This window comes from Watersipora subatra, chromosome 9 (genome assembly GCF_963576615.1).
Source record: "Watersipora subatra chromosome 9, tzWatSuba1.1, whole genome shotgun sequence".
NCBI lineage: Eukaryota > Metazoa > Bryozoa > Gymnolaemata > Cheilostomatida > Watersiporidae > Watersipora > Watersipora subatra.
Window position 1 is genome coordinate 19,222,560 of NC_088716.1, and position 27,691 is coordinate 19,250,250.

Genomic DNA, 27,691 nt, shown 5'->3' on the forward strand with positions numbered 1-27,691 from the left:
AATGAGTTAAGCTGGCTAAACACATTTGAGTTAAATACGTAAAGCTAAATACAGTAAAGAGTTAAATACGTAAAGCTAAGTTTTAGTATGTATTTTACTAAACTAAACTGTAAATTTGTCATCGTCTTAAATTATATCTATTTCCGGTTTTGTTTTAATTATAATTTGCAACGAATAATGCTGAACAGAGATATAGAATGAGCAACGTATCTCTTTCAGGCATTGTGGGAGGGATTTCCGCGAACAGCGTATTAGCATCTTCGTTATTCTGATGTATTCATCACACCGACTGCCAAATTTAAATGTCGAGAGAAATTTCGGTCGATGTATGGCAAAAAAATGTCGAATGACGGAGACAAAAAACATAGTGTTTCACATCATACGGCAAAGAAAACCATATAACAGGGTAATCGTAACCTGGGGTGCATTATATTATGATAACGAGTTCGAATCCCATGCGGGGCAATATCTTTTCCCAACTTCTAACCGCAGCTTCGGACAAACACGGATCTCATTATAGTAAAGATTGTAATAAACACTGTCAGCATAATATTACGTTTTATTTATTTTGATATTAGTTATTATTTCATGTTAAATTTGCTTGGATTAAAATGAATCATCTAAACAGCTAACTTTAAAACGTTTAGGATCACAGGCTAGTTTCTTTACTATCATCTTCAGTTATTCCGTCGGGCTCGATTATCTCTGGTGTTTTCCTTTTACGCAAGCACCCTTTGTCCCTTATTATCTCTGGCCATTGTTTGTCATCACTGGGCTATACAGATGACTAGAGGCCTACTGCTGGATGAACAATGGTTGTTGTTCACCATAGTGTCATTTGCAGTTGTAGGCGATGGCTGAGCAAGATAGAAAGCCCGTATTATCTGATGGGGATAAAAAACCTATCACAGTATTTCATGACCAACTCGGAGCCAACACTACCAGTATGGCCCAGCTTGTTAGCACCCTGCAAGACTATGATCCCATAGTAAGTAATGTTCATGAGTAGATGTGGAACGGGACAGGTTTTTTAAGTTCAAGACGAGACTCGAGACACTGTCTTGTGAAAATTCGAGACACGAGACAGTAAAATAATGAGCATTTGGTGATGATTTCACTACGCAAGGACTAGCGCACTTGGTATATGAAATTGATAAGCCTCTTTTTAAATTGAATTTTCTCCTGGTGTAAACAATTTAAATACAACATTTTAATAGCAATATGCATGTATCTTTTGTAAACAAAAGTGACACAAACAGCTCTAAAATAGCCTAGTTATATATTTCTTAGAATTTTGAGCTTGATTGATTATAATTATTATAAACATTTAGTTCTTATTTGTGTAGTTAAACTCCCTAAAAATGTGAAATAAGTATGTATGTTCATTACAATATTTTATATGTTGATTAATACCTTTTTTCTCTGGTAAATTGATCTCTGGATGATTTCTTTTGGGATGTTTATGAAGTCCTGATGTGTTTGAATCTTTATAGGATACATATTGTCCACGTTTTTGCAGATAGGCTGGTTAAATTCCCCATCTTCTGTTTTAAAGGCAAAATAAGACCACACCACACTTTTAGACTCTTTGGCTGGTGGTGGAACCAAAATCGGCAAAACTTCTTCTGCCGCCATGTTTTAACCGCCGTGCGTAGGCGCTTTAGTTCTATTCCCTGTCTCGAGTTTGGCAATAGTTAGGTCGAGACGAGATCGATCCGGGACGAGACAGGTCGATACTCTAGATGTTTCATGTCTCGTTCTACTTCTATTCATGAGCTGCATGCCTCTCCAACTTGTCTAGTCATTAGGCCACATGTTATGTATATTTTATACAGTTCAGACAACCTGTGGTGCTAGTGGAAGCATGGAATGGCTAATTAGGTCAAATAAAAAGTTGTGTTTTCTTTGCGAAATTTGCAGAACTTTCTGCCTTGTATTCGCTGAAATGTTAGTACTGCTTTAATCTTGCTATGAGTTGTAACACACATCTGAGGTGTCAAATATGAGAGTTACGTTACCTTTGGTCTCAAAGTTTTTAAAAATCGATTTTTATTTTGATCCTGGTAATATAAATTGTATGATTTTTTAATATTTGTTTTTAGTACTTTTGTTTCTGAAATATTTTTTATAGTCTTAGAGCGACTACACTTTTATTATAAGTCAAATAGTTTTTCCAGGTTCTGCCATAAACAAATTCGTTTACAACCAGCCAACCAAACAGAGAAAAGCGAATATCAAGCATTTCAAATATGCAATATGTTTCCATTGTGAGGATTTGGGAATGTGCGCTTGTTGAGCTACTGTGTGATAAGTGTTTTATTGGACATTGGCATATTGCGGATTAACGTGGGTGCTTTGGTAAAAAAGGTAACGAATCATACGCCAGAGTCAGAGCGTCGCACTTCTGTCTCACATTTTCTTGTGCATCACATGCAAGGGCCGTTTCCATCTTTCGTTATCCTGAAACACTTATTTAAAAATTTGCGCGTAACAAAACATGCTTGACTTGCGGGTTTGATGTTTCCATCTTGTAGATCACACAGACGTGCGGATTAATCGTGTCATGGAAACAGTGATTAAAACATGATTGGGTGAAATCTCATACACCAACGGACAAATATAACATTAATTATGAGCAAGTCTGATCTTTCGAGTCTAGTTTTGGTCCAAGACAGTGGCTAGTCAAAGGCCAACTTGACAACTTTTTTTCTGCTCAAGATATAATGAAGTCTTGTTTTTAACCAAACACTTCAATTCTCGCAGTATTGCTTCCGTGTTGTCAATAATAACCCTATATGTTTGGTTCTTTAATTACTAAGAGCCAAGTGGCGTGGGGAGACAACTGGCTTTGGTCTAGAAACAAACTTTAATCTGTCAAATGACTAAATAGTGTGAAACAGAGTAAATTTTGACATAACAACTTAATTTAGGAACCAATATAAACTGTTGGGGCGTATGCTAAACGTTCAGTAAAAAGAAAAGACCTAGGCTATCTATTAAATAATTTAACCAATGAACTTTTCAAATCAGCAATCTTTGAAACTCGCCAAGCACTAAATCATTGAGTTTCTGTAAGTTGGAATGTCTCCATCTATATAAATACAGCAAGAATTTTGGCAGGAGAATATGTAGGTGGGTTTACCAGATACATTATGCAGTTCTTCATTTCCATGACCCTGTTTCCTGTTGCGGTAGTAACTTGTCATTCATTCAACTCGCAACCCGCCATTCCATCACTAGCAAATAATGCATCGCCAAGATGAGTCACTGCTCACTTACTGTGGGTTTTATTTTCAGGCATTTGTGGGAATATTTCCATAACCAACTGTGGTAAATAGTGATTGTAACTACGAGTTGGTCTCTCTTCCAGAGCTGTGCAGCTGATCGGTGATGCGTTAAGGCATGTCGTTTCCCATTAAATTAGCAGAACAGAATGCATTGCGAATTATATGCTTGACTGAACTTCTGAGTTGCCATCGGCTCTGCGAACCTTTTAAAGATAAACTTCTTCAAATTTTTAGTAGATTTTCTCTTAAAGCATCGCTATTTTCGAATATTTGCGATTGTTTTGGATGTTTCAGTTGATCTGACTGCCAAGATGTTTTAAGATTGAAATCGACAAAACTTGCTCACGGTTAAAATGCTCCGAAGAAAATGCGTGCGAAATCACTAGTTGCACGGCTGCCTATTTCTCTAGTTATTGATATCAGCTATTGCGTTCAGGTTGCAGCGTTGCGTGCCTCTATTCTGTCGGTCTCTGTGCCGAAGTGCAACTATAGACGTCATAGTAGCACTTCTGCTGCAATCTGGGCATTTTAACCGGATCATGTTTTGTCGATTTGAATCTTGTAACATACTCGCAGTCAGATCACCTCAAACATCAAAAACAATCGCAAGTGATAGAAAAATACTGATACTTTCTGATAGAATCTACTAAAAGTTTGTGGTGGCTCATCTTAGAGGCCAACGAGTCTGGTTACCAAAGAATTCATTTTGTTAGAATTGTTAGTTATCTTCAGTCTCTGCGAATAATCAGCTATGAAACCTGATTGTACAAACAGTACTAAAGAAGAAAAATTGTGTATTTTGCAATACTGTGTTCAGTTATTTCCGGTTGGCACTGGTTGTACCAGTAAAGCAATTTAGTTGGTTAGGAGTTGAAACCATATTTTCTCAATCACCAACTGACTTCGACAATCACCACTGTTGACAAGTACCACTCAGAGGTGCCTCAAACGCCAAATCTCTGGCGATCCACAAAATTTGTAAAATCTTACATGATTCAAGCTGTATAAATGCCAGTTGTTCACACAGTTGATAATAACATGATTCGCAATGGCCTTTGCAATTGTGCAAATTGAAGATACGGCATTGCTGTTATTTCTACCGTCTCTTACACACTGCACTCCCATTGAATTAATTAATGCTGTCAACATTCTCGTACTTTCTGACAGTGAAATTCATGGTCCAATGTTCTTCTTGTAGTCTAAAAACGGCTTGTAATTTTATTCAGTGATATGAACAAGTTTGTGTTATTCAACTTTTAGTTCCAACTTTTATTAGTCATCTGCGCAACAAATAGATTTGTGTATCTGAATCTCAAATGCATCAGAAGTTCTTCCTCTTCGTGCCTCGCTAGATAGCAAAAATTGTGTCAAGTTGATTAGGTATTCTAAACAGAAAATGTTAAATTCATGGTAAATACGGGTAAATATTTCTCAAGCCATTTCTTTTCTTTTAGTGAATGTTTTCACTCTAGCTTCCAAAAACTAATTTTGGTTTGAGTTATGGAGTAAATTTTATGGGGAATGCTTCCTGGCAATAATTTTTGTCAGGCAGCAGGTTTGTCAGGCACAAACCTACTAGTAAGTTTTATTAGTAGGTTTGCGCTGGGCTATTTGATATTTTCATGAAAACGTTATTTCTGTAAAAATATGGTATCTTTTACCATATTTTACCCTCTATATGGTATCTTATACCATCTCTACATCACCATGGAGAGATGATTTCATGGCAGTACATGAAAGTTTGGTAAATGAGCAGTTTTATAGAGAACATCTGCTCACCTTTCTGGTGATTCTGGTCTTCATGTATTGTTAGTTGAATTGTGGTAGTCACTAGGAGCAAGCCTCACGTTGGCCAGTATTTATACTAATAGTTGTCCTTAAAGCATTCCAATGCACATTCTTGAGTTCTAATCAGATAGATTGTGGTGCACTTACTGGGACAATACAAGTTCTAGGATTACCAATTGAGCCCTGCATTGCTTGAAGTGAGTCTGATTTTCATATCAAATGAACCATATGTAACGCAGGGAGCTCTGGTAACTCATCCCTCATTTGAAAGCTCTTTAATATAACAGAACACCATTCTTGTTACACAATCTTCAACAGATTTGGAAGGAGTTTGGGTTGATTGTCGCTGGGGTTAGAGTGTTGGTCTACCAAGCTGAATGTCACGAGATGAAGTCCTATTCAAAGCAACCTTTTATGAAGTCTGTATTATTTTGTCAGTTCGCCGAATTCAAGCAAGGATACAAGATTATAGTTGTATAAATGACTAGCGGCTAGAATTTCCACAAAATGTTTACGCCATAATGGGATGGTATAATGTGCTGTTTTTGTTATTTTAGCACCATAAAAACCATGTGAAGAACCACTAACATACAGATTCACTGCTACGATAAAGAAAATAATTGTTATTTGTTAGAAATTAGCTGAAGTGTTCAGTCTATGACTTGTTCATATTTGGCGATTACAGTGCACCCCTGGGTTGCGATGTCTCTGTTTTATGGTTTTTGCCTCACGATGTGGAACACAATCCTTTTCCGTTCTCTCATTACAGCATTTATTTTGCCATACCGACATCAACAAAAATGTCTCTCAAAAGTCAAATTTTGTGGGCGGTGGGCTGAATACGTTGGAATAATGAAGATGCTAATATGCTATTTGCCAAAATCCCTCTCACAACGCCTGAAATAGATATGATGCTCGCTTCTTTCATATATGCTTGATACTGCGTGAGTGAAACGAGAATTAGTGAAAAGTACGCAAAAGTGAATATTTATTGTGCATTTTGGTGTTTAATATAATATTTACTATAAACTACAATTTATTATACGTATATAACTGCATATATGTATAGCTTCAATTTGTTAGCCATGGATTCTAAGATTGATAATGACATTAAAGTAAGAATTGTAACCAAAATCATAAGCAGATCATAACCCCTAAATACATTAAAGTTACTGCAGGTATACTGATTTTGGCGACTGTGAAGTACCATCGCCAAAATGGTTCACACTTGAAAGGAGGTCGTCGATGCTTGGCGAAATATTGAGAAAGTTTAACAGCTGCAAACTTTCCCAACATGTCTGCGATGCTTCGTCGATGTCATCGGTTCACAGTTCACATAATGGACGATGAACGCCGAAAGGAAAACGCTGACTAACGGCGATATGGTGTAAATCGGCCTTTAATGGCAAGCAGGGGTGATGCTGATCTATGGCTATATGTTCACCAGGCTTTTATTGCATCCACTTTGTGTCATAGGTGGGACTCGTAAGTGCTTAGTATAGCCTGCACTTATCCACTGCCTCCAAAGTACCATCATGTAACCCAATCCAGATGAAAACAACCCATTTCTACTTTAATTACCCTGCAATTATAATCCGAATGGCATATGCGTTCCATACATATACCCTGTGTGGTGAGTCCCCAAGGGGTCTTGAACTTCTACTAATCAGAGAAACTGTTAGCCATCAGCTGTAGTACCTCTCTCTGTATCCTGTTCTACTTCAGCTGCTACCGTATACTGCTACATATATAGTACTACTACTGTGTAATTAAGCCACCCAGCTATAGCGTGTTAGTCATTTGTGTTATCACAGTTATCAAGAGAACCGGCTTCCTTAAGAAATAATATATGTGCAGCACTGAGTTTTACCTCAGGTTAGTTTATCACTAGTTGTTACTAATTGTAGATTCCAGACGTAGTTACGGCTCACTATCTCAACAAGTCAGGGTTTGAAGCTGTGGATCCAAGGCTGTATGTATCTCACCTATTATAGCCATGCAAAGGCTTGGTTTTGTCTCTTTATCTTATCTGCATGGTGAAATGTGCTATCTCTTGATGCATTCTACTCGGGCCTAATTTCTGATATGATACTGAGTGAATTCTCACTTACGATTAGGAACTCCCTTATTTGGTGAACCTAACTACACACCTAACTGCTATCTAGCAGACGCGTGACTTTAGCTGAAATCTAGCTGGTGAAATTGTTGCGCCAATTATTGGGTTCATTAGCCATGGATCCTAAAATCGATAACTACGTTAAAGGAAGAAGTAAAAATCATAACTGTAATTATAAGCAGATCATAACCACTAAATACAATAAAGTTACTGTAGGTAACTATAGCTACTAAGGTTAATATATTGTTTTGTTACTAATTTTCAATATTTACAGTACGTATATAAAGTTTTGATGTTTTTTTACCTGGAGTGTTTGCATTAAATAATTACTATGGGTTTCTATACCTTTTTGTATGACATTTTCACCTTACGATGCCAACACCGGAACAAATTAATGTCATACGGCGGGGGTCTACTGCACGCTGAAAAATTTGTTTGTAGTGATGATTGTAAGTCGAGGTTTGACTACTTATAATACGCTTATCGGTGCTACTATAGCTTGCTGTCTACTACCATATGTGAGTAAAATAGCGACATTCACCACATGATGAACATCACTTCAATTATTGGCTTCGATGTATCGGAGAAAGGCTCATCATTTTTGTCTGATTGTTACATTCAGCATGTTTAAAAAATCTGGAATTTGATTTTTTGAGGAGGTTTATTTTTATACAAAAACGTAAATGTTGCTTCTAGCATTAAGTAATTGGTAAAGAATGATTCTTTTAATTAGATGATGACCTTTGGGTGACCTTACTAACAACGTTTTCGTTTGCTATAAATAAGGCAGAATTCGTCATGGCCTAGATCGGTCAAACACTGATGAAAAGTTTGTACAATGTTCTGTTAATGACTGTCAAGTTGCCCTTCTACCAAGATGATTTGTTGGAGTTGTGTTTCTGCTGAAAGAGTTGGAAGGGCTTCTACTCTGTTTTTATTTGAAATACGTTTTTACAAAGACTTTACACCAACTCCGTCTATAGAAAATGGCTTAGTTTTCAGTCAATAAAATACAGCATCAATATCCATTTTATTTTGACCACGTATCACTACAAGCACAAAAGAGTCATGTTTGTATTTTTTGCTCAGTTGCAAGATATGATTGGTCAATTCCATATTTTACTGCATCGAAATCGGACTAACATAATAGGCAGCACTTCACTGATCTTGTGTCGGCGACAGGGACAAAGCTATTTTTACAACCTTTTTGTTTTATATCCAACATACTTTGTCAGAGGGGAAGCAACTCCCATAAAGTATCCTGGTGTAAATGCACCTTTAGGGACATATAGATTCCTGCTGGCAATAAGTTATCTAATACTAGGAGCTTTCAGATTACTTATAGAGGGTTTACGTATTATAAAATATTGTGGTAATATCAATAATGAAATGGGTACTCGATGAGCTTTTGTTTACTTCTTGTTGTATTCATAGACTTCATTACTAGAGTGTTGATGGTATATTTCTATCCGTTAATGCAAAGAATTATCTTCCCATGTGCAGCTTAGGCTATAAATGATCAGCTGCCCTGCAATAACATGATACTACATTACTGTACACAATGACTTTTATCGATAATACAAGGGACATGTGCGAAATGTTAACCTTTACACGCCGATTTCATCCGTATGTGACTCGATTCGACTCGATGATTACTCTCGAAATGAGTCCACTAAACCGAATGATATAGTATGAGACTAGCGTTATGTTATCATAGCTTAAAATCATTAGCATATTTATCAAGATCTTGGGCTACAGCTTTGCATACTGCATCACCGCGCTTGCATTTGTCGACTGTCGTTACCCGACTCGGTTATCATCCGCCATTAATATACAGCAAGTTGTCGACTTATGGCCTATACAACATGCGTCTACCCGACTTTATGACCACATTCGTGGGAAGGTCAGGCAGCTTGGTGCAAGGCATATTAAAAGCTGTTCTTCGTTATTTTCGTGAGGCTTTTTCGTTAATTTTTCATTAGGGTGAATTTTTTCTGTGCGACGGATATCAGCAATAATTTCTCTCGAAATTAAAATTCGCCGATTTGTGTACTGATTATATATGTTATTAAACGATATGCGTTGCTCGCCATGGCGAGTTCAGCCTTATCTGTTATGGTAAAAAGAGATTCGCAAACAGATAAATGATTAAATCTTAGTTGAAAGTTTTAAGTTGACTCAAATACATACTGAAACTTGCTTCAAGTATGTGTTTAGTAAGCTAAATTCATATTGCATATACATGGTATACCCTAGGACACTTATGTATTCGCGGCATCTAACTTTCGCGTTTTCGCGGCAACAGCCTCTCGCGAAAATTTCATGAGCGAAACTAAACTATCATAACGAACGAGCGAAAACGCGAAAATAAATGGCTTTCTTCATTGATATTCACAATAAAATCGTCATATTAGAAATGCAGGGAATTTTCGTGTGTGGTTGGCTCATTGGGCAAGTTTTGCTAAACTCATTATAGCTAATACACCGACTGAGCAGCTTGGCAAAACAAATTAAGATAATAAATTTTTTTTGGAAAAGCCTAGACAAATTAAGAAGATGATGATATTAGTTTAGTCATTGAATTTGTAACTGATGAGGATGACAGTCTGGTAGGAAAAGTCATAAAATTGAATAATAATTATTGTGGTGATGAATTTTATTACCAACCAAAAGCAATCACAACTCGGTGCCATGGCCACCGCGGCACCGCGTGCTATAAATACTTGAATTCTAATATTGGTACCAATCAGTCACTGCGGCTTTGACGTCATTGATAGTCTAGGAAACAAATGGCAGCAAGCGATCAAATTACATTATTGATCTAGCCCACACATTTCTACCTGCGGTTCACAAATACAAACTACCGTACTTTTCGGACAATTAAAAGCTACTTTTTCTGATGATTTGAGCTATGCGGCTTATAGGTAGGCCTACAAGGGTGCGGCTAATCACTGTGGCTTATTCTGTGACTTTTTCTTTCACCGCTAGGGCGCACTAACGGGAATCTCCAATTAGTGCACTTTTAGCTGTGAAAGAAAATACGAAACAATGCCTCACGGTACTGTCCCGTTAGGCACTAAGTTAAAAAGCGTCGGATAATACGAAACTGTGCCGTTCTGCACTGTTCCGTTTTAAATGGCGTTAAAAAGCACAGTCCTTAGTTCTGCGGCCTATAGTAAGGTGCGGCTTATGTATTGTTTTATTATCGTTTTTGGAAAATAAAGCACATGTAGCTTATATAGAGGTGCGGTTTATAGTCCAAACAGTACGGTAGTCCCAAATTGAAAAATATTTCGTACCAGCGAACTGGACCTGAGTAATCTAATGTTTGTTCCACTGCATTTATTTTCACATCACTATATTTTCGCACTCATCAGAGCTGCGAAATTAAGTTCCAGCGAAATTTTACTCTGTATGCTACTCACGAAACTAAATACTAGCGAAATATAAGTGTCCTAGGGTACATATAATTCACATGGATGATCTGAAAGCACCCTAAAATGAACATATCTAGACCTAGATATGTATCTTTATCTCTTATCTACAGCGTTAAGGTGTTCGCTGTAGCTAGCTAGTTTGCAGCAGGCGTGTATTAGCTTCCCGCGGTTGCTGACATTGCAGTCCAGCTATTTCAAGCCTTTGTGTGGTTACATAAATTTTGGCAGGTAATTTTTAGAATTGGCTTGTTGATTCAGTAAACACAGCGTTTACATAATGTTTACTCCTGGTGTGGCAATCCAGTAGTCGTAATTTTTTTGTTCAGTGTTTTTCTGCTATCACAGGAAGTGAATGTTTGTGAGATTTGTCGCTCTTAGCATAGAGGCATAAATAAAGTCCCACAAGCTATGGACATGATCAGCTTATGTTAGTCATACACTATGTTTTCATGATGCGCATTTGGAGTTGTGCACACTTTGTGTTACCACGCGATAATTGATTCAATGGACATTTTCATGATGCGTATTAACATATGTGCTTTATTAAAGAAATAAGGATTTCTATGCAGAAGTAATACCGGCGCATGCGAAAATACTCAAATTGACATAATAGTTACTGAAATGTAGAAAAATTAAAAAGAACGAATGGCTTCTGGGGCAGTTTTTGGACATAATTCACAAGTGATGATGCACAAAAAAATCCATCTTTCGCAGGCATGAAACATTTCATAAAAATTTGCGGGTAACAGAACTCGCTTGACTAGCAGATTTTGGCTGCTTCCATCTTGCGGACAAACTTGTGCATAACTGCATCATAGAAACAGATGATAGCGGCTAGTAAATCCCTTGTTTCACAGGCTCTCTGATTAGCGTGGTTAGAAAAGACCGTTACAATACATTTGACGGGATAGTAAAGGAGCAATAGCGGATAGCCTAATTGCCCTGGATTAATCATTGCAGGGTGAGGCTCGTCTCTTTATCCACCCACAAGTTTATATCAGACATAGTTAATGACTCCTTACAGCAGTTCAAAATGAGGCAGTCAGCAGTGAACAAAAAGCAGCGCCAGGTGAGATAACTCCAATATTGTGAACTGTTAGCCAGAGATCATTGTTTTGCATTTCCTTGCATGTATATTTACAGAAGTTGCCAGTGCATATGAAGCCATGGTTTCTCTGTTGTGAAAATTAATCACTCGTGTACCAAAAAATAGTTGTAATTAAAATCACAGGGTGTTATTGTTTGTTAAAGTGTTTTGTTGTAGAAAATAAACATGGCCAAATTTTTCATAAACTTGTTGAGTATCGATAAACCTTCATACCGATATAAAAACGAAAAAAATTTTGGCCATGAACTTCCGTGTTACGTAAATGCAGAGTTTTCTTATGTTTGGGTTATATATATAATATATTACTATATAAATTTATTACATATGAATGCTAACTCAACACATTCTTTCTATTTGGGTTGTGATACATACATGTATTTCCATCACATAAATTGCGTATATTTTATATTACGTTCACCAATCGTCTGTAGGGAAACTTTAAATTATTGCTTCAGAGACTAAGTTGATCTTTTTAGACGGACAACACCCTGTTGGCCAGATCAGAATGAAAAAACTCCGATTCTTTAGTTTCATCATCATAGGATCACAATTTCTGGCCACACGAAATATTGCCATCATGAATTTCACACAGATGTCTGAGGCTATTCAAAACATTCTTTAGGTTTTTGAACTTTTTTTTACAAAGCGGTAGTTTATTCAATCCAGAGCCAACATAAATGTGATTATTTTAGATTTAAATTTAGCTTTTGCTTATAGAAAAGTCTAGAACACGAAATCTGTAGAAATGAATGCACGAATTTACATTCTAAGATGACGCAAATACCTTACAGTGTGCAGGCCAATTTTAAAGTGGTTACATCATGCTGTGACAAATGTTTGTTTCACATAATATATTATCGTTATTGTTTTCACAAGAAAATTGTCAAATATTCTTTTCTCAGAATCCTAATTTCTTTAGTTTTTCTTGTAATGAAGCAGTTACTGTCTCAACACACAAGATTTGGCTTTTGCTAGTCAAGGCTGTTACAAGTAGCATGCACAGTATGGTATTGCTTACAGAGCTCCTGCTATCGCTAGGATGCAAAATTTGGTGTAGGGCAACTCCTAGAGATCAATGTTGTGTTCTTTCATTTGTGCGCGAGTACAAATAGTCCGAGAAAATATTACCAAAGTATCTGCAACAAATACTTGTCAAATTTGGACTGTACAGGCATACTCGACATACGAGTATACCAATATGCCAGAAATGTAAAATATGAAGAAAGTACCAAGCAAGTTTTTGCCTTGAGATATGAGCAGACGAGATGGTTATTGATGTGGTCACTAAGTGGCTGAGTATGTGAGAGGCCGACATCCAGAAAAGCATCGTTCGGTTTTTCTCATCCGATTTGTTAAAGATGCATTGAAAAGGCTGGCTAAAAGTTTGTATAATGTGCACCATTTCGACAATAGTAATTTGCGATTGTGGATAGCATGATTTAATTCCGTTTATGACAATTGCTGCGGAACTACAATTTGACTCAAGCCGGCGATAACAAACAGGGCTGTTCGCAAAAATTAAAAAAAGGATTACTTTCTACTACATTACGGAGTATTCGCTGATGCAAAAGTCAATGGGTTTGTGTCAGTGTGAACTTTGTTATCATCGACGATCACCGAAGTATTGTGGCATCAATACAGAGGTAGTGTGAACTAGCCTTTAGCCGATACCGTCTTTCTCGAATGTAAGAACTCCATACAGTACATAATAATGTTACATGTTATTGGAGATCATAACCACTAGATGGGTATTTGTTACTTTATGAATGTAGGTGGTGAATTAAAACAATTAAAAACATGTTTTTTGCATTGTAATATCCTGTTTTAAATGCTTTATTCAAAGGGTATGAACGGATTCATTTGTATTTAGGGATTTTAGATAGCAAGAATCGATTTGACATACGAGCTCGGTCGTGGAATGCATTAAGCTCATATGTCGAAGTATGATTTCCTTTTGCAATCACTGCAACCGGTATGAAAAATTGGAACATGATCAACACTCTTGCTGTTTAATCAGCTCTACCCATGATATTTATTCATTTTCATCTTTGTTTTCAATAAGTCTTAGACAGTCGAACCTTATCGGAGATACATTTTTCAATCATATCTGTATTTCAATCATAAGACAGATTTAATGTTTGCAGGATAAGAAAACAACCTTGACAGTCGAGGACCTGACACCAGCCCTCGCTGAATATGGAATAACTTTGAGAAAACCCCCGTACTTCACTTGAATCTCTGTCTATGATTTCACCCATCTATTCATCAGTGTTGAGAGCGGCGGATCTTTGCACACACATTAAAGGATTGAGGGAGCAAGACTGGCTCTTTCAGCATTAAGATTATAAGCATACACGCAGTTGCAAAGAGCTAATTGTTGTACACACCGGGTTATTGGCATATATACGGATGAGATTTATGTTGGTTTTTAATAAATACTTAAAATTACCTGCTTCTCTGTTGGGTTCATTTACTGCAAAATACAACAAGAGTTCACCATAAAATACATGTAAATAAATATGGATACAGCATTTATTGACATACTGTTGATATTGCAAATCAGGGTATTTAAATGATAACACAAAATGTGCTGAGCAGTATGTCTTCAGAAAAAACATTGCCATGACTTGATTAAGCGTAGATATCATCGAAGCCTAATATATAATGTGCATGATTAAAAGTGAACTGACCAAAATAATTTATCTGCACGAAAACAATCTATTTAGTTATGTAATCCTCAGAGCCGAATAGTTTCACAGAGTCCCGCATCAAAAACCGGAAACAAAAACGCTTGTTTCCCGAACAACATACTGATCTCTAATGGAATATTCTTACCTCGCTCTCAACATCTCACTTTTTGCATTTACTTTTACCTTTTTACAAAAAAAAATTTGTAGTTTCTTGCAGGGAATTTTGTCGTCTCTCAAATAGTGTATAATACAACAATTAATTTTAAAGCGACTGCCAATGGGAATAATTTTTGTTGGTTAACGTTGCGGCTTTTCCATTATAACTTACATGTATATAAAAATGGTAGACGTGGCTTGTTTGTTTGGAAACGAGCGAGATCCCATATCGGTCACGACCGATATGGGAGCATGATGAGATCATGATGTTGGTCGCGAGACTCTGTGAAACTATATGGCTCTGGTAATCCTAACAGAGCAGTAGAGAACAACAAATGAAAGTTGTTAGCATAAAATTAGAGGCTTAAAAATGTTTTTTCTATGGAAGTAGTAGCAAATATTCACGCCGGGCATTAAGAATGGGAGACATGACTCTTGGGGCCGAGCAATTCAATCTCAAGCAATTAGCAAATAGATCTCAAGCAATTAGCAATTCAATCTCAAGCAATTAGCAAATAGATCTTAAGCAATTAGCAAATAAATCTCAATCAATTAGCAATTTGGCATTTAAAATTGTTATAGGTATCATTGGAATTGATTTTACTAATTTACTGATATAAAGACACAGAGTTTAAAGCCTATACATGTTTCTTTCATGCATCTCATTAAGATGAACCAGCATGTGGCTCTCTCAACTTCCATAAGGTGTCTGTGTTCACATCTTCATCCTTGTAAGTCACCTTTTGGTCATCGAAGAGCTTACGAAGGTGAAGAATCATTATGTCAGCAGCATGGCCATGTACGGCTTCTGGGTAGTCTTTGTACAGCACCTGTTAGATACAGAAAAATGTTCTGAACGTTATTGACAACAAAAGCAAATAAATTGGGAAATTAGGACTTATATTCTCTTACCTTTTACTTGTTATGTGAGATCAGACAACTCTGACATAAATTATAGCAATTAAACGCTTATGGCAAACTAATAATTACCTAGGTTTCACATTTTCGGTTCGTCACAGTTATTGTCACACAAGAGTATCTATTTATCTGAACTGCCTAAAATCATTGGTATTCGAGCAATTGCTGCTCACAACCTTATGTGATGACACAATGTAATTGCTGCTGGACATTTATAGTAAAAAAACATGACCATCTCACCATATGAACTTTTCCATACTTGACATTAAAGCTGCGCAAGGATTCGTCTCCACATATAAATTAACAGCCAATATATGATGCCCAGTTTTTCAAAACATTAGTTATGTAAGTAAATCAGTTTGTCTTGACATAGTTTGGTTCCACGGTGCTTGAACAATAAGTATCAACTTTTAACATCTTGCATCCCAAGAAGACTAGTGTGAGTGGTAGAAGTTGAAGAAAATGAGCACTTTCTTATATTATAATTAATACAAAGCAAGGAATTATCTTCCCATGTCTAGCTTTGACTATGAATGATCGGCTGCGCTGCAATGAAATGATACTACATTACTGTACACAATGACTATTATCAATATTACTATGGACGTGGGGGATAAGTGCACAAAACATTAATAGTGTCTAGCCCAGCGAATGTCAACCCTAAAGCCTTACCTCGTTAGTTTCCCTTTTATCAAAGATACACGTCACGAATATGATAAACAATTCTAGCTGCTATTTTAGATTGTAGCTGCTATTTTAGATTCTAACTGCAGGGATTTTTTAAATATCTTTACTATCATAAGAACCACCATGTCCATTTGTTTCTACAGTTGGAGTTATACGCATTGTTATTACACCCGGTGATCTCCCTCGGCATACTAGGCTGTCGTTGTGTCATGTAAAAGACTTTCTGATCGTAAAACACAGTAGGCTAAATTACAAAATTAAATATGCATTATATATACATAATTTGAATATAAATTAAAAAATATAGTAAAATATTTATAATCAGAAAGCTTGCTAGTTGTTCAAGATGTCAGAATATGACAGGAGGTTTAATACTCACAATGATATGCATACCTGCGTAGTAGATGATATTATCAGCACATGCGGCAAACCATTTCAAGGTCAATTAAAAGTCAACCTTTTACAAACTGATCTCATTAAATCTTGATTATGATAAGAGCCCTATCTATCTGAGCCAAGCTTGGAGTGCTAGAGAAAAGATGCTTCGCACTGGTATTGAACTCAGGTACCAAAGCTTTCAAGGCAAGTTCTTTACCAACTGCACCACTGGACCATCTTAATGCTTTAAGCAATAATTGTGCAGATAATGATACAAATGATGATAATCTCCCAATATGCACGGAACTGCCAACGTACCCATTACTATAAATAGCAGCACACCGGCAACTTGATGACCTGCCCAACTGTAAAGCACTGGACAAACTTATGTTTGTGTAAGTATGGAAACTTTCAACAGAACACAGAAGAGGTCATATACAGGGCATCATTTCCGAGTGGTTCTAAACCAGACTACAACAGCGATGTATACACAACCTCGGATCTTTAACACAAATTGGGTATGCATGTACCTTCACAATACTTTTCGCAGAACGTGGTGTTTCCTTAAGTAAAGCGACTATTTGATCTTCCCTCTCTTGCCTGTGACTGATATAATAGTCCACATGCTCTGCTGGATTCCTCACCACAGGACCTGGAAACACATTTATACACCTTGTGTTAAAGGTTTGTATTAAAAGTGAAAAATGTCATATCGATCAGAAATGACATTCCTAACGAAAAGATGTCTCTCCACTTCCTGCATAGCAAAGAGTTAGTACAAACAATAAACACTGAAGTATTTACGCCCAACAAGTCTGAGCAAGGATACTAATTGACAGTGCCGCAAAACCTCTATTTAAATGGGATGGGGTTGTATTTTTAAACCCTTCTCCTATAGTGGGGTTCTTTTAAAGGTGGTGGTGTTTAGATAGAGAGTTTGTACAGTATGTCTATTGCATATCTCTATGGAAAAAAGACGACTAAATAGGACAACACTAAGGTCATGTTCAGATTCAATAGGCATACCACAACATAATATAAAAAGTCTCAATGACACCGTTTGGATGCTGTTGCATTTGCAGAATGAAAATTTCATTTATTTGTTCACAAATATTTTAATAGCCTCGAAAGAAGTACATGAGCAACTTTCTTTGCTTGAATAATATCAGCCAATAGGAAATCCCAGCCTGACATGGATTTATTACTGATGTCATAGCTACTGGCATGTCATTTGCAAACACAGCCAAAATCTAATCAGATTTTGTAATTGTATGTGTTCGTATCGATAATTTTATGGTAACAATTTCATCCTACAGTTTCAGTTTATCTGCAAACACTCATTACTCCTGCCACACATTTCTTTTTACTACAGTGAACTATTTGTTTAAAATATTAGATTTTTTGTAAGACAAAAAGACTTGTACAGCCACCAATTTTTATCAAATACTTCTGCTCTAATGATCGAATATTTCAATCACTAATATCGTTATCATGTTGAGCTTGAAAAACACACTAGCTCCAAAATAATATCTAATAGACGAGTGTTCAGAAGGCGGGTGCATTTACGCGATGTCAACCTGTAGTAGGGGGTCAACAAATGTCCTTTGATGATAAGACCTGGGGAACGTGTAAGGAATGCAAAAGTGCCCCGATAGTCATAGTTTCACCAAGCGTAGCACGCTATGATTTACTACGTTGAAGCATTCAATGAAGCATCTATTAGAAATGAATACCAACCATGACCAGGATAAATAACTTCAGGTTTCATATCCCTTATCTGCTGTAGAGACTTCATGTAATGTGACAGGTTGGTAAACATGGTGGTTCCTTCTCCTGCAACACACCCATGTGGGTGTGAAAAAATAAAGTGAAGTTTTAACCACTTAAAAAACCTGCTTTTAAGTCTCAGTCAGGGATAATTACAGCCAGTCAAGTGGCTTAAATGCCTTGCTGGAGCAGATCTCATATGACTGATGTTTACAGCTGAATGTATACTAGAGATCAATCAGGAAGATTTAGCTAAATATGTCAGCCATGCACAATAATTTGTAATTATCGGCCAATCAGATTCTTTATAATCAACAAAACTTCAGTTCACTTGTTTTTAATTTTCAGAAAATCTTCTATGACAATCAATCTTCTACGACAATCACTCTTCTATAGTCAGAAAAGACTAATTTGACACAACGGAAATTTAACTGTAAAACTATCAAACAGAAAAAATTGTGGTCCTATTGCAACGGGAACAAGACAGCTGAAAAAAAACTTCAAACCAGTCCATTTTTTAGGTCTTAATTGCAAACTATTAACTACCACTTTGAGCTGCGTTCCGGTGTAACAAGGAACAATGAAAAATAACTAATGATAACCAGCGCATGTAACGCTGGTTATCATTGGTCATCACTCGAGATTGCTATAGAATTACAGAAACTTCATGTATATGAATAGACATAATTATTTTTATAATTTTTAATAAAAATTAAACTTTTTATTAATTTTGCTAATTCAAATTTTAGTAAATAGCAATAAGAAAGTTTATTTTTAAAACTTGCTCCAAACTGGCATCCATTCACACATGAAAAGTGTACGACAGAAATGAAAATTTATGACCAAGTTAGTTACTCAAGCAGCTCATTCTAAACAAAATGATATTGTTTAATATTCATCTAGTTTGTAGAATTGTGCATGTAAACTGTAACTGTATTTCCAGTTTGTTTATTTTGAAATTGTCTACTCCTGACATGTTTTTTGAGTGCCCTGCTGTCTATGTGTGAAATCAACAACTTCATTTCCTGTTCCTGTATAAATCCGCTATTAAAGTTTATTTTATTTGTTTTTTTTTATTCTCTGCTAAACCAGAAAAATCCTAAAAATTATCCTCAGCAAATGCATTTTTCCTTCTGTAGTTATCTAGTGCTGGCAAATGGTAACCAATGTGAACATGTGAGCGGATACAGAACAGAATTCGGCTAAAAAGCAAGAAAGATTCTCAAACCATGTGCAGACAGCTTAAGAAAACCCTTTCTTACTTGACGCCTTTGAGCTCAAAAAAGTAATTTTTCTGACAAAAAAGCTTTGTTGAAGTCATGCATTTGTTTACAATCTCTACAATTATCTTCACCATTTCCTACCACACAACAAAAACACAAAAAACCGATAATTTTTTTATATGTTCAAGTTTATAATGCATCACTGTGGCATACTAAAATTTTGCGACCTGCTCACACTCAGAACCATTATGGAATGATTGTCATACCAACATGTTTCACGCATCACAAAGATGTCTAACAATTTAGACACGCAACAAATATGTCTAGCTATGCTGAATGCATGGAGGCCTTATTGAAAACTGGTGCACCATTTGCGCTGTGCCAGTGAAAAAGTTATATTCTTTATTTTCCCTCTGAAGTGCCTATTCATTCATTTCTTTCCAATTATTTTTTAGACATTCTTATCAATCCATCAATCTGAATCATCTTAAAATTTCTATCATTCTCTTGCTCACTATTACTCTGAAATATACTTACATCTCTCCATAAACACAGGACATACACATGAGTTAACACATAGATTATGATGATGAATGCGAGGGCGTTTATGGACAGATGTAAGTATATTTCAGAGTAATAGAGAGTAAGAGAATGATAGAAATTTAAGTTGATTCAGATTGATGAGAATGTCTAAAAAAGAATTAGAAAGAAATGAATGAATAGGCACTTCAGAAGGAAAATAAAGAATATAACTTTTTCACTGGCAAATGGCGCACGTGTCTTCGAAAGAGGCCTGTTATCTTACATAGTACCATCTATGCAATATTGCTAGAGTACCTAAAACAGAGTCAGCAGAGAAAAGAGCCTTCTCTTCCTCTAGCCAAAGAACCATGTGATCACTTGTGTGTCCAGGGTTGTGGCGTGCTTTCAGTGTTGCACCATTCACCTGTTGAAGAGGTTATAAATTAATAAAGACTGATCAGCTTTCTATATTTCAGTATAGATAAATAATTGAACTGTATTGTTATATCTGCGTTACAAAAATACACTAGAAATCAGCTTTAGAAGTTGTCTTCTCAATGTGAGAACATTCTACAATACATGGAGGGAGATGCAGAGATTCTACAATACATGCAGAGATTTGATCGTAATAAAAGCAGTGTCCATCTGAGGCCATGGTTGAAGATTGCATTGTAAAAGGGATTGCATCATACAGGATTCGAACCTGTCAAACTCTGCTTGTCAGCCCGACACTGTTACACCTGGACAAATTGTCCACCTTCTAACGTATTAGAATAATTGTACACATTCTTACTCTCTTCGCTTTATTGGCACCCCTAATGATCTCTGGAACGCCATGTAATAAATAATGTTATACAAAGATTACGGCAGAATGAGTAATCGGGGAAGAAATTTAGAAAGCTCATTTTTAGGCGCAAAAATATTGCAAAATTGTGTTATTCCAATATTGTATCCCCAAAAAGTAAATTAAAACAAAAGAGAAAAACTGTTAGCAACATGAGTAAAGTTTTAGCAGACAGTAAATGACACCGTTAACTTTAATTTTCATTTGTAAACTGTTTTAGAAAACGTAAGGTTGGTGCTTCAAAACAAATTAATTGCAGCAAACAGCGGTTACAAATATATCTTACTGTGTTTCATCGACAAAACAACAAGCAATGATTGACTGCTCTAGGAGAAGACAACTTGATAGTCTCCCAAGTATTGTGTTCAAAACTTAAGTTAATTTGATTCACATAAAATGAAAGTTACATAATGTACGTATATGAGCTTATTTATATCAAACTCAAAAAATTTAAAACAATTACCTTTATTTAAACACAAAAAATAAAGCCGACCACATTACTTGACCCAAAAGCTATCAAACAAATCAATATCCAAATACACAACCTTTTATTTGTTGTGTACGCAGACGTCTCTTGTGCGCCCCTGACTATTTTGTAGAAATTTGGGCCAAATATACCACATTGGCTTTAATAGGCTACGCCTCTAAAATGACATTATTTGATGTCGTAAGCTTCTCGGCTTTGCGGTGTATAGATACGAGGGTATATATATGAGGGTTTTTATAAACAAGGGATGAGGTTTCCTCTTCTATCTAGGGGAGACCATGGTGAGTGACAAGCCATCGTTTTTTTTTACGTTATCACCCTGTTTGCACATGCGCTCGTCCACGAATATGCCGCCATCTTTGTAGAAAACGATTGTCATTCTATTAATGCCATCGCGTAAAAAATTTGCTGTCTTAAAAAATTGCTTGGAAGCTAATAACCATCGTTTTTTTGACGTTCTCACCCCTGTCTGCACATGTGCTCGTCTACGAAAAAGCCGCCATCTTTGTAGAAAACGATCATCATTCTTTTGATTAATAGTATTTTTCGGTGTTGTTTTGATACTAAAATAAAAAGATTGCAAACAAAAACATTGTTTGCAATAATTAACTGCAGAAGCTTCGTGTTTTTAACAATAAAATGTGTCCATAAAGATGGCAGACAACGATAGAATGACGTCACAAAGAAACGAAAGATATAACAATATTAAGAACAAATAGCATTGTAACATAAACTAATTGCAGGATCTAAGGCTTAGGGGACGCCTACAGCACCAACCTCAAAAGTATGATTGCCCTCTATGAGTTCAACTTCACTCTGATACTCCCCCAGCTTAGAGCGCTCGGCTGCAGACATGAAGTCCATCTTATAGGCAGGAATATTAGCATTGCACAACCTCCTTACATCTGCCAACCCACCTGTGACAGCAGTCCTCAAAATAAAAATGAGAGCAGAAAATAAAAAAGCAACTCTGGGATTCAACTGTCAAAATGCTGACTCAAAAACAATTGTGCTGCCTTAGATAATTTGGAAACTGTGGAACGAATGGAGATTATCCACTGAAAATAAATACTTTATGGTTGAAAGTAAAAAAGATTATGTATTATCTACAAGCCCGACGCCACGACTAGCTATGCTATTGCGTATTATGGGCTTCATCATTCCTCCAGCTTTTTTCTTTTGCTCAACTAATTTTGTTGATGAGAATAAATCACAGAAATCACAAATATTTACAATTGTGCGTATTTATTTTCAAAGGCCTCGAGCGAAGCAGACTTGAAAAGTAAGCTACTTACACATCTGAGCCATAAATTCGGTTTTTTGGTCCACATTGGCCCCCGAGCACGAGCGCTTTCAATATATATTCAAGTCTAATAAACTCGTGAAAGCATATATTCTGCAGGATCAATCAACGAGCCAAGTGTCGGCCAAGGCTGCATACGAATTAAATTTTTGTTACCAAATGAAAATTACAACTTAAAAATTGTAAACGTGATAAACTGTTAAATTTATTGTTTCTAACGAAAAAGAGCTGATGAGCAAGCGAGCAATGAAAATGGTTATCTAGACACAACCCACAATATCATCTCTTATCACCCGCAAGGGTTTAGTTGATCTATGAGAACCAGGCTTTGGTACTAACTTAATGCAATATCAAGACAGATAATTATACTCACCGATGTGGTCGTGATGAAAGTGGGTGACAATAATCTTTGAAATTACAGACTTAGTATCATCCAGGACCTTGTTAAGAAGCTGCTGGTATTCCAGGATGCTGTATGCAAAAAAGTTATAGTTTGCATGGAGTAGATGGTTACATTCATTACATAATAATGCCAAAAGTCCCTTCTAAGCCTTCATAGCTTTAAGGAAAGCTTGAACCATGTCAGGCAAAATCACCATTATTACACCTACGAAATATGTGAGGAATTTGTAAACGGCATTTTGCTTAACTTCAGGTGATGTCAAACGTGCACCACAAACTGATGGGGTCAAAAGGGCTCCAGTAAAGTCAGCATTCATAATAGGCCTAGCAAGGTACAACCATCACACAAACTGCATACCAAAGCCATGAAAATCAAGAGCTAATATAATTTGTCTTCATAATCTACTACCGGTATGTGAATGGTATGTGAATGACCAGCGGTGTACGGGTAATCAAAATGTTTTTGCATAGAAAATTTATTTTTAATTGGCTAAGTTTCTTACCCAACGAATGTGAGTAACTTAAGCTAGCAAATAAAGTATAATAGGAGTCGTCATTATAACTTAAGCTAGAGTTAGGAGAAATATTGCGTAATGATTTCTCACCTAACCATGATTTTCTAGCATACTTAGCTGAAGTGTGAAGCCATTAAAATCAATGGGTACATAAGAATGCTCACAATTATTCATCGTTATGGCCAGTTGGATATGCAGTGTAGTGATTTAGTACACCTGCTTGCAGACCTAGAAATTTCGAGGTTAAATCCAGTGCAAACTAGATTTTTCATTCCTTAAACTTTATCATTCTACCTGGACATACGGATGACACACGACCCACAGACATATGATAAGCAAGCACTGAGATTTATAGACTACGATTATTATTAAACTGCTTGCATACTAACATGTGATTATTTCATTATATCTAAATTGTTAATAAAGATGTGTGAAATTCTAAGACTGCAGCAGGAATTTCAACTGTTCATAAGTTGCACTTTGCAGCAGAATTATGATATTATTGCAATGAGCAATAACTGCAGCCGACTCTTGCTTCTTTCGACTTTACTTCCTCAGACTTTCGATTGCTTGGAACAGGCCAGAGTCTTGATGATTGTCCGATGCGGCTGTCTATCCAAAGAATTACAACTTTGACCAATAAGCCACTCTAGCGACTGATGATGCAAGCGATAGGTGCATTTCGTGCCAGCTCTTCGCCCACCTAGCCAGTGTTTCCATGCGGTTCTGGAATAATTTGGGACATTATTTTGTACCTATTTATTCAATTTTCAATGTCTGGAACTTTTTTAATGTCTGGACATGGTCCAGCCGGTTTAATCCGGACAAAAAAGGATTGTCTCTTTTGCCGTTTTACTGATATTATTCACTATTCGCTGATTTTATGTGTTGCAAGTAGAAATGATTTTTCAGTAGAATTCAAGCTACTTGTGAGAATTATAACCATTATTCCTGATTATAATACTTGCTATCACAGCTCTGCTGAGTCAGTGTTCCTGTGAAGCAATTGTTGCGGGCAGGAATCCACCCTCAGACCATACCCTTCGTTTTTTCGCGACGCCAATTTATCGTTGTTGGCCATCTTTATAGACAATTTTATCGTTAAAAACACGAAGCTTTTGCAATGAATTTTTGAAAACGATGCTTTGCGATTTTTTATTATAGTATCAAAACAACACCGAAAAGTACTGTTAAATAAAAGAAAAACGATCATTTTCTATAAATATGGCGGTATTTTCGTGAACGAGCGCATGTGCAAACGACTTGATGACATAAAAAAAAACGATGGATTATACGTGGCCAAATGTCACAACTTTCAGTTAATTGTCATGTTAAATCCACATGGGTTCACCAAGTAGAAAGCTGTTAAGTGATTCTACAAAGCTTATTTCAGCAGTATTGTTAGACCTGGCTTGATTTGCTTCATTTTAAGCTCATGAACCCAACATAGGGAGATTGATATACAGTCAAATGTTGACAATGTAAGTTACACTTGTGTTACATTTTATAACTGTCATATTTTAGATCTTGGAGATGGCGCCATTTAAAGTTCCTGAATTCAACATTAAAGGATTAATATACAGTTACACACTTATATACAACTGAAGTTGCATGTTATCACATTTTAGATCGGATATTTTTATTTTGTTGAATTCGCTACACAAACCAAAACTCAATGATGACTACTTGAAGTACTACTTGCAGCGTGCAAACAAATACGTGATATAAAACCATATAAAAACTAAATGTAAAACTAAATTTATGCAAAAAGTATGTGCGATAAATTTATAAAAAGTGAGAAAAGCTTCTTTATTAATTTACCTTAGAGAAATGAAAATGGAAGGGAAGGATATACGTGGGAGATGTTTGGAAGTAAGAGAGGTAAGAGGTTAAGATGGTTGGAGGTAAGAGCTGTCCATTTAGAATGACTGATCCTCTCTTTAGATTATTTATATATTAAAAAGGACATTTCACAGTTTAGATTTAAGCCAAATCTGCATTAATATAATTTTGTATTTAATAAACGGATAAATATGGCCACAATAGAAACTATCACATGCCACATTTCAAACAAACAGAATGTCACTCATCTTTTCAAAAGCAACCATTTACAATTTTACATTCATGGAAGGAGTCTTTATAAGATTCATCAATTGAAAAATGTGCTGTAAAAATTCCTTTACAATTCAAACTAAAGAATTGTGCTTGCTCCTTCGATAGCCTCACTACAATCTATTGCCCCTTCGATAGCCTCACTACAATCAACTGCCCCTTCGGCAGCCTCACTACATTAAATTGCCCCTTCGATAGCCTCACTACAATTAATTGCCCCTTCGACAGCCTCACTACAATTAATTGCCCCTTCGATAGCCTCACTACAATCAATTGCCCCTTCGATAGTCTCACTACAATCAATTGCACTTTCGATAGTCTCACTAAAATCAATTACAAACGACGTCCACGAGACGACCTCAACCTCATTCATATTCCCTCAATTAAGACGAAGTGTTAAAAGAGCTGCTAGTGGAACACTGTCATGCATACCACCAGAGCGTCTGTTGTACTTTAGAGAAAAGGTTTAGTGAATTAGTCTGGGAAAGACAATTAAGAATACTATTTATATAAAAACTATGAATAAATTCCCCTTTGTGTGTGTGTCTGTTAGTCTGGGTTAACGCTGCGCATTTCGTCTAAGCTTCACTTGCATATGCACCATGTCTTCCGCCAGGTGGCCATAAATATTTGGTTTCAAAACTCTCTCAGGTTTCAGAGATTCAGCCTCCAATCAGATTCGAAACCCAAAAATGTACTCTCACATCATTAAAAACAATTACCTTCAATGAATGCCTTTATGGATTGTTATCATGAAAGTAGTGTTGCCATTTGTGTTAAAAATCAACACATGTGCTGCGATCTATCATATTAAAAATGAAACATCCTGGGCAATGCTGGGCTTAACGATAGTACTTGCTAACTTTAAGGAACAAACAAAATTCAAAGAACCTAATTACATGAGAGCACAATTACCACTTCAATGGACCATCTGTTTTATTACGGCCTTTATACTGTAAGTGCAATTCGGGTAAATAACAAAATTCTGTATTTCACTACTTTTGAATTCAATACTTTTTATGACTTACGGTTTATGATCAGAGTTTTAAAATCATAAGTTTGACAAACCCTAACTGAAAAGTTCTTGCTTTGAGAATCATCACAAAGGCTGACATCTAAAACAACATTATAGCTTGTTAACAACAAGCCTAAGTGATACACGTGCTATCTCATCTACTCACTTAGGATTTCCGGTGTCAATGAGGATACGCTCTCTGCCAGAGCCGACGAGGTAGGTATTGGTACCAAGGAGGGTCATTGGTGATGGGTTGCAGCCAAGGATACATATGACCCGTTTGGAGAGATAGCGGATCTTGTCTAGGGGTGTTAGAGGAGGACCCATCCTACCAGATATCTTTCAACTGTTCTATTTCTAAAGATGTATTGAGTCAATAGTCAATCCCCTAAAAGACAACTACAGTAGACGCTCCTATAACGTAAACCTCCTATTATCTAAATTCCAGATAACGCCAAGAATTTATGTGAAGGTTTTTCTTCGTACTACATAGAAAATTCTATATAATGTGAAGTTTCAAGTCGGGTGAGTTTACTAATTCAATTTGAATGTTAATCTCTTTTGCCGCACTTGCGAGAGAAAAACGACATGTGTATAGCATTATATCTATTATATATATACGACATCCAGGACATTCTAGTTTAATGTGTCAATCATCAGATGTCGACAAAACAGAGAATAGAAAGCTGCAATTATTGATGAATACTTGAACGCAATCGATTGGTGCAGGTGTTACAACATTGGTCCACCAATTTAAATGTCATGAGTTGGAATATCGTCAAAAGCTCTTTTATCCTAACCTTGATACCTGGGTACAGATAGATAATGAACAGGTAGTATCGCTTTTTGTAAACTACTTTGTTGTTTTGCTTTATTGCAGAGATAAAATATTTTTATTATTTTTACTTTGCAGAATAGACTTTAATGTTTACAAAA

At 36.3% G+C, this 27,691-nt stretch overlaps 2 protein-coding genes across 4 annotated transcripts in view; one reads left to right on the plus strand and one right to left on the minus strand.

The window, feature by feature from the left end:
• Positions 1 to 14,184, plus strand: part of LOC137404365 (transcription initiation factor TFIID subunit 10-like) — a 36,784-nt gene extending 22,600 nt beyond the window's left edge. The window contains exons 2-5 of one of the 2 annotated variants that reach the window (XM_068090564.1): positions 845 to 988; positions 6,983 to 7,047; positions 11,589 to 11,697; positions 13,881 to 14,184. In XM_068090564.1, coding sequence (XP_067946665.1) covers positions 854 to 988; positions 6,983 to 7,047; positions 11,589 to 11,697; positions 13,881 to 13,970 — 399 coding nt within the window. In that variant the 5' untranslated portion in view covers positions 845 to 853 and the 3' untranslated portion in view covers positions 13,971 to 14,184. Of the gene's footprint in view, positions 1 to 683; positions 989 to 6,982; positions 7,048 to 11,588; positions 11,698 to 13,880 lie in introns of those variants that run through there. The other variant, XM_068090563.1, reaches the window with a different exon arrangement.
• A 672-nt stretch (positions 14,185 to 14,856) lies between these two features.
• LOC137404396 (endoribonuclease LACTB2-like) lies at positions 14,857 to 27,138 on the minus strand. 2 transcript variants are annotated; one of them, XM_068090596.1, is made up of 8 exons: positions 26,922 to 27,138; positions 23,085 to 23,182; positions 22,186 to 22,325; positions 20,393 to 20,501; positions 18,303 to 18,398; positions 17,096 to 17,217; positions 15,207 to 15,412; positions 14,857 to 15,081 (listed from the first exon to the last, which is right to left on the minus strand). In XM_068090596.1, exons 1-7 carry the CDS (start codon positions 27,080 to 27,082, stop codon positions 15,248 to 15,250), a joined length of 891 nt encoding a protein of 296 aa, XP_067946697.1. In that variant the 5' UTR covers positions 27,083 to 27,138; the 3' UTR covers positions 14,857 to 15,081; positions 15,207 to 15,247. The 2 variants fall into 2 exon arrangements, with proteins under 2 accessions (XP_067946697.1, XP_067946696.1); XM_068090595.1 differs by having other exon boundaries at positions 14,857 to 15,412.
• Between the last annotated feature and the right edge of the window lie 553 nt (positions 27,139 to 27,691).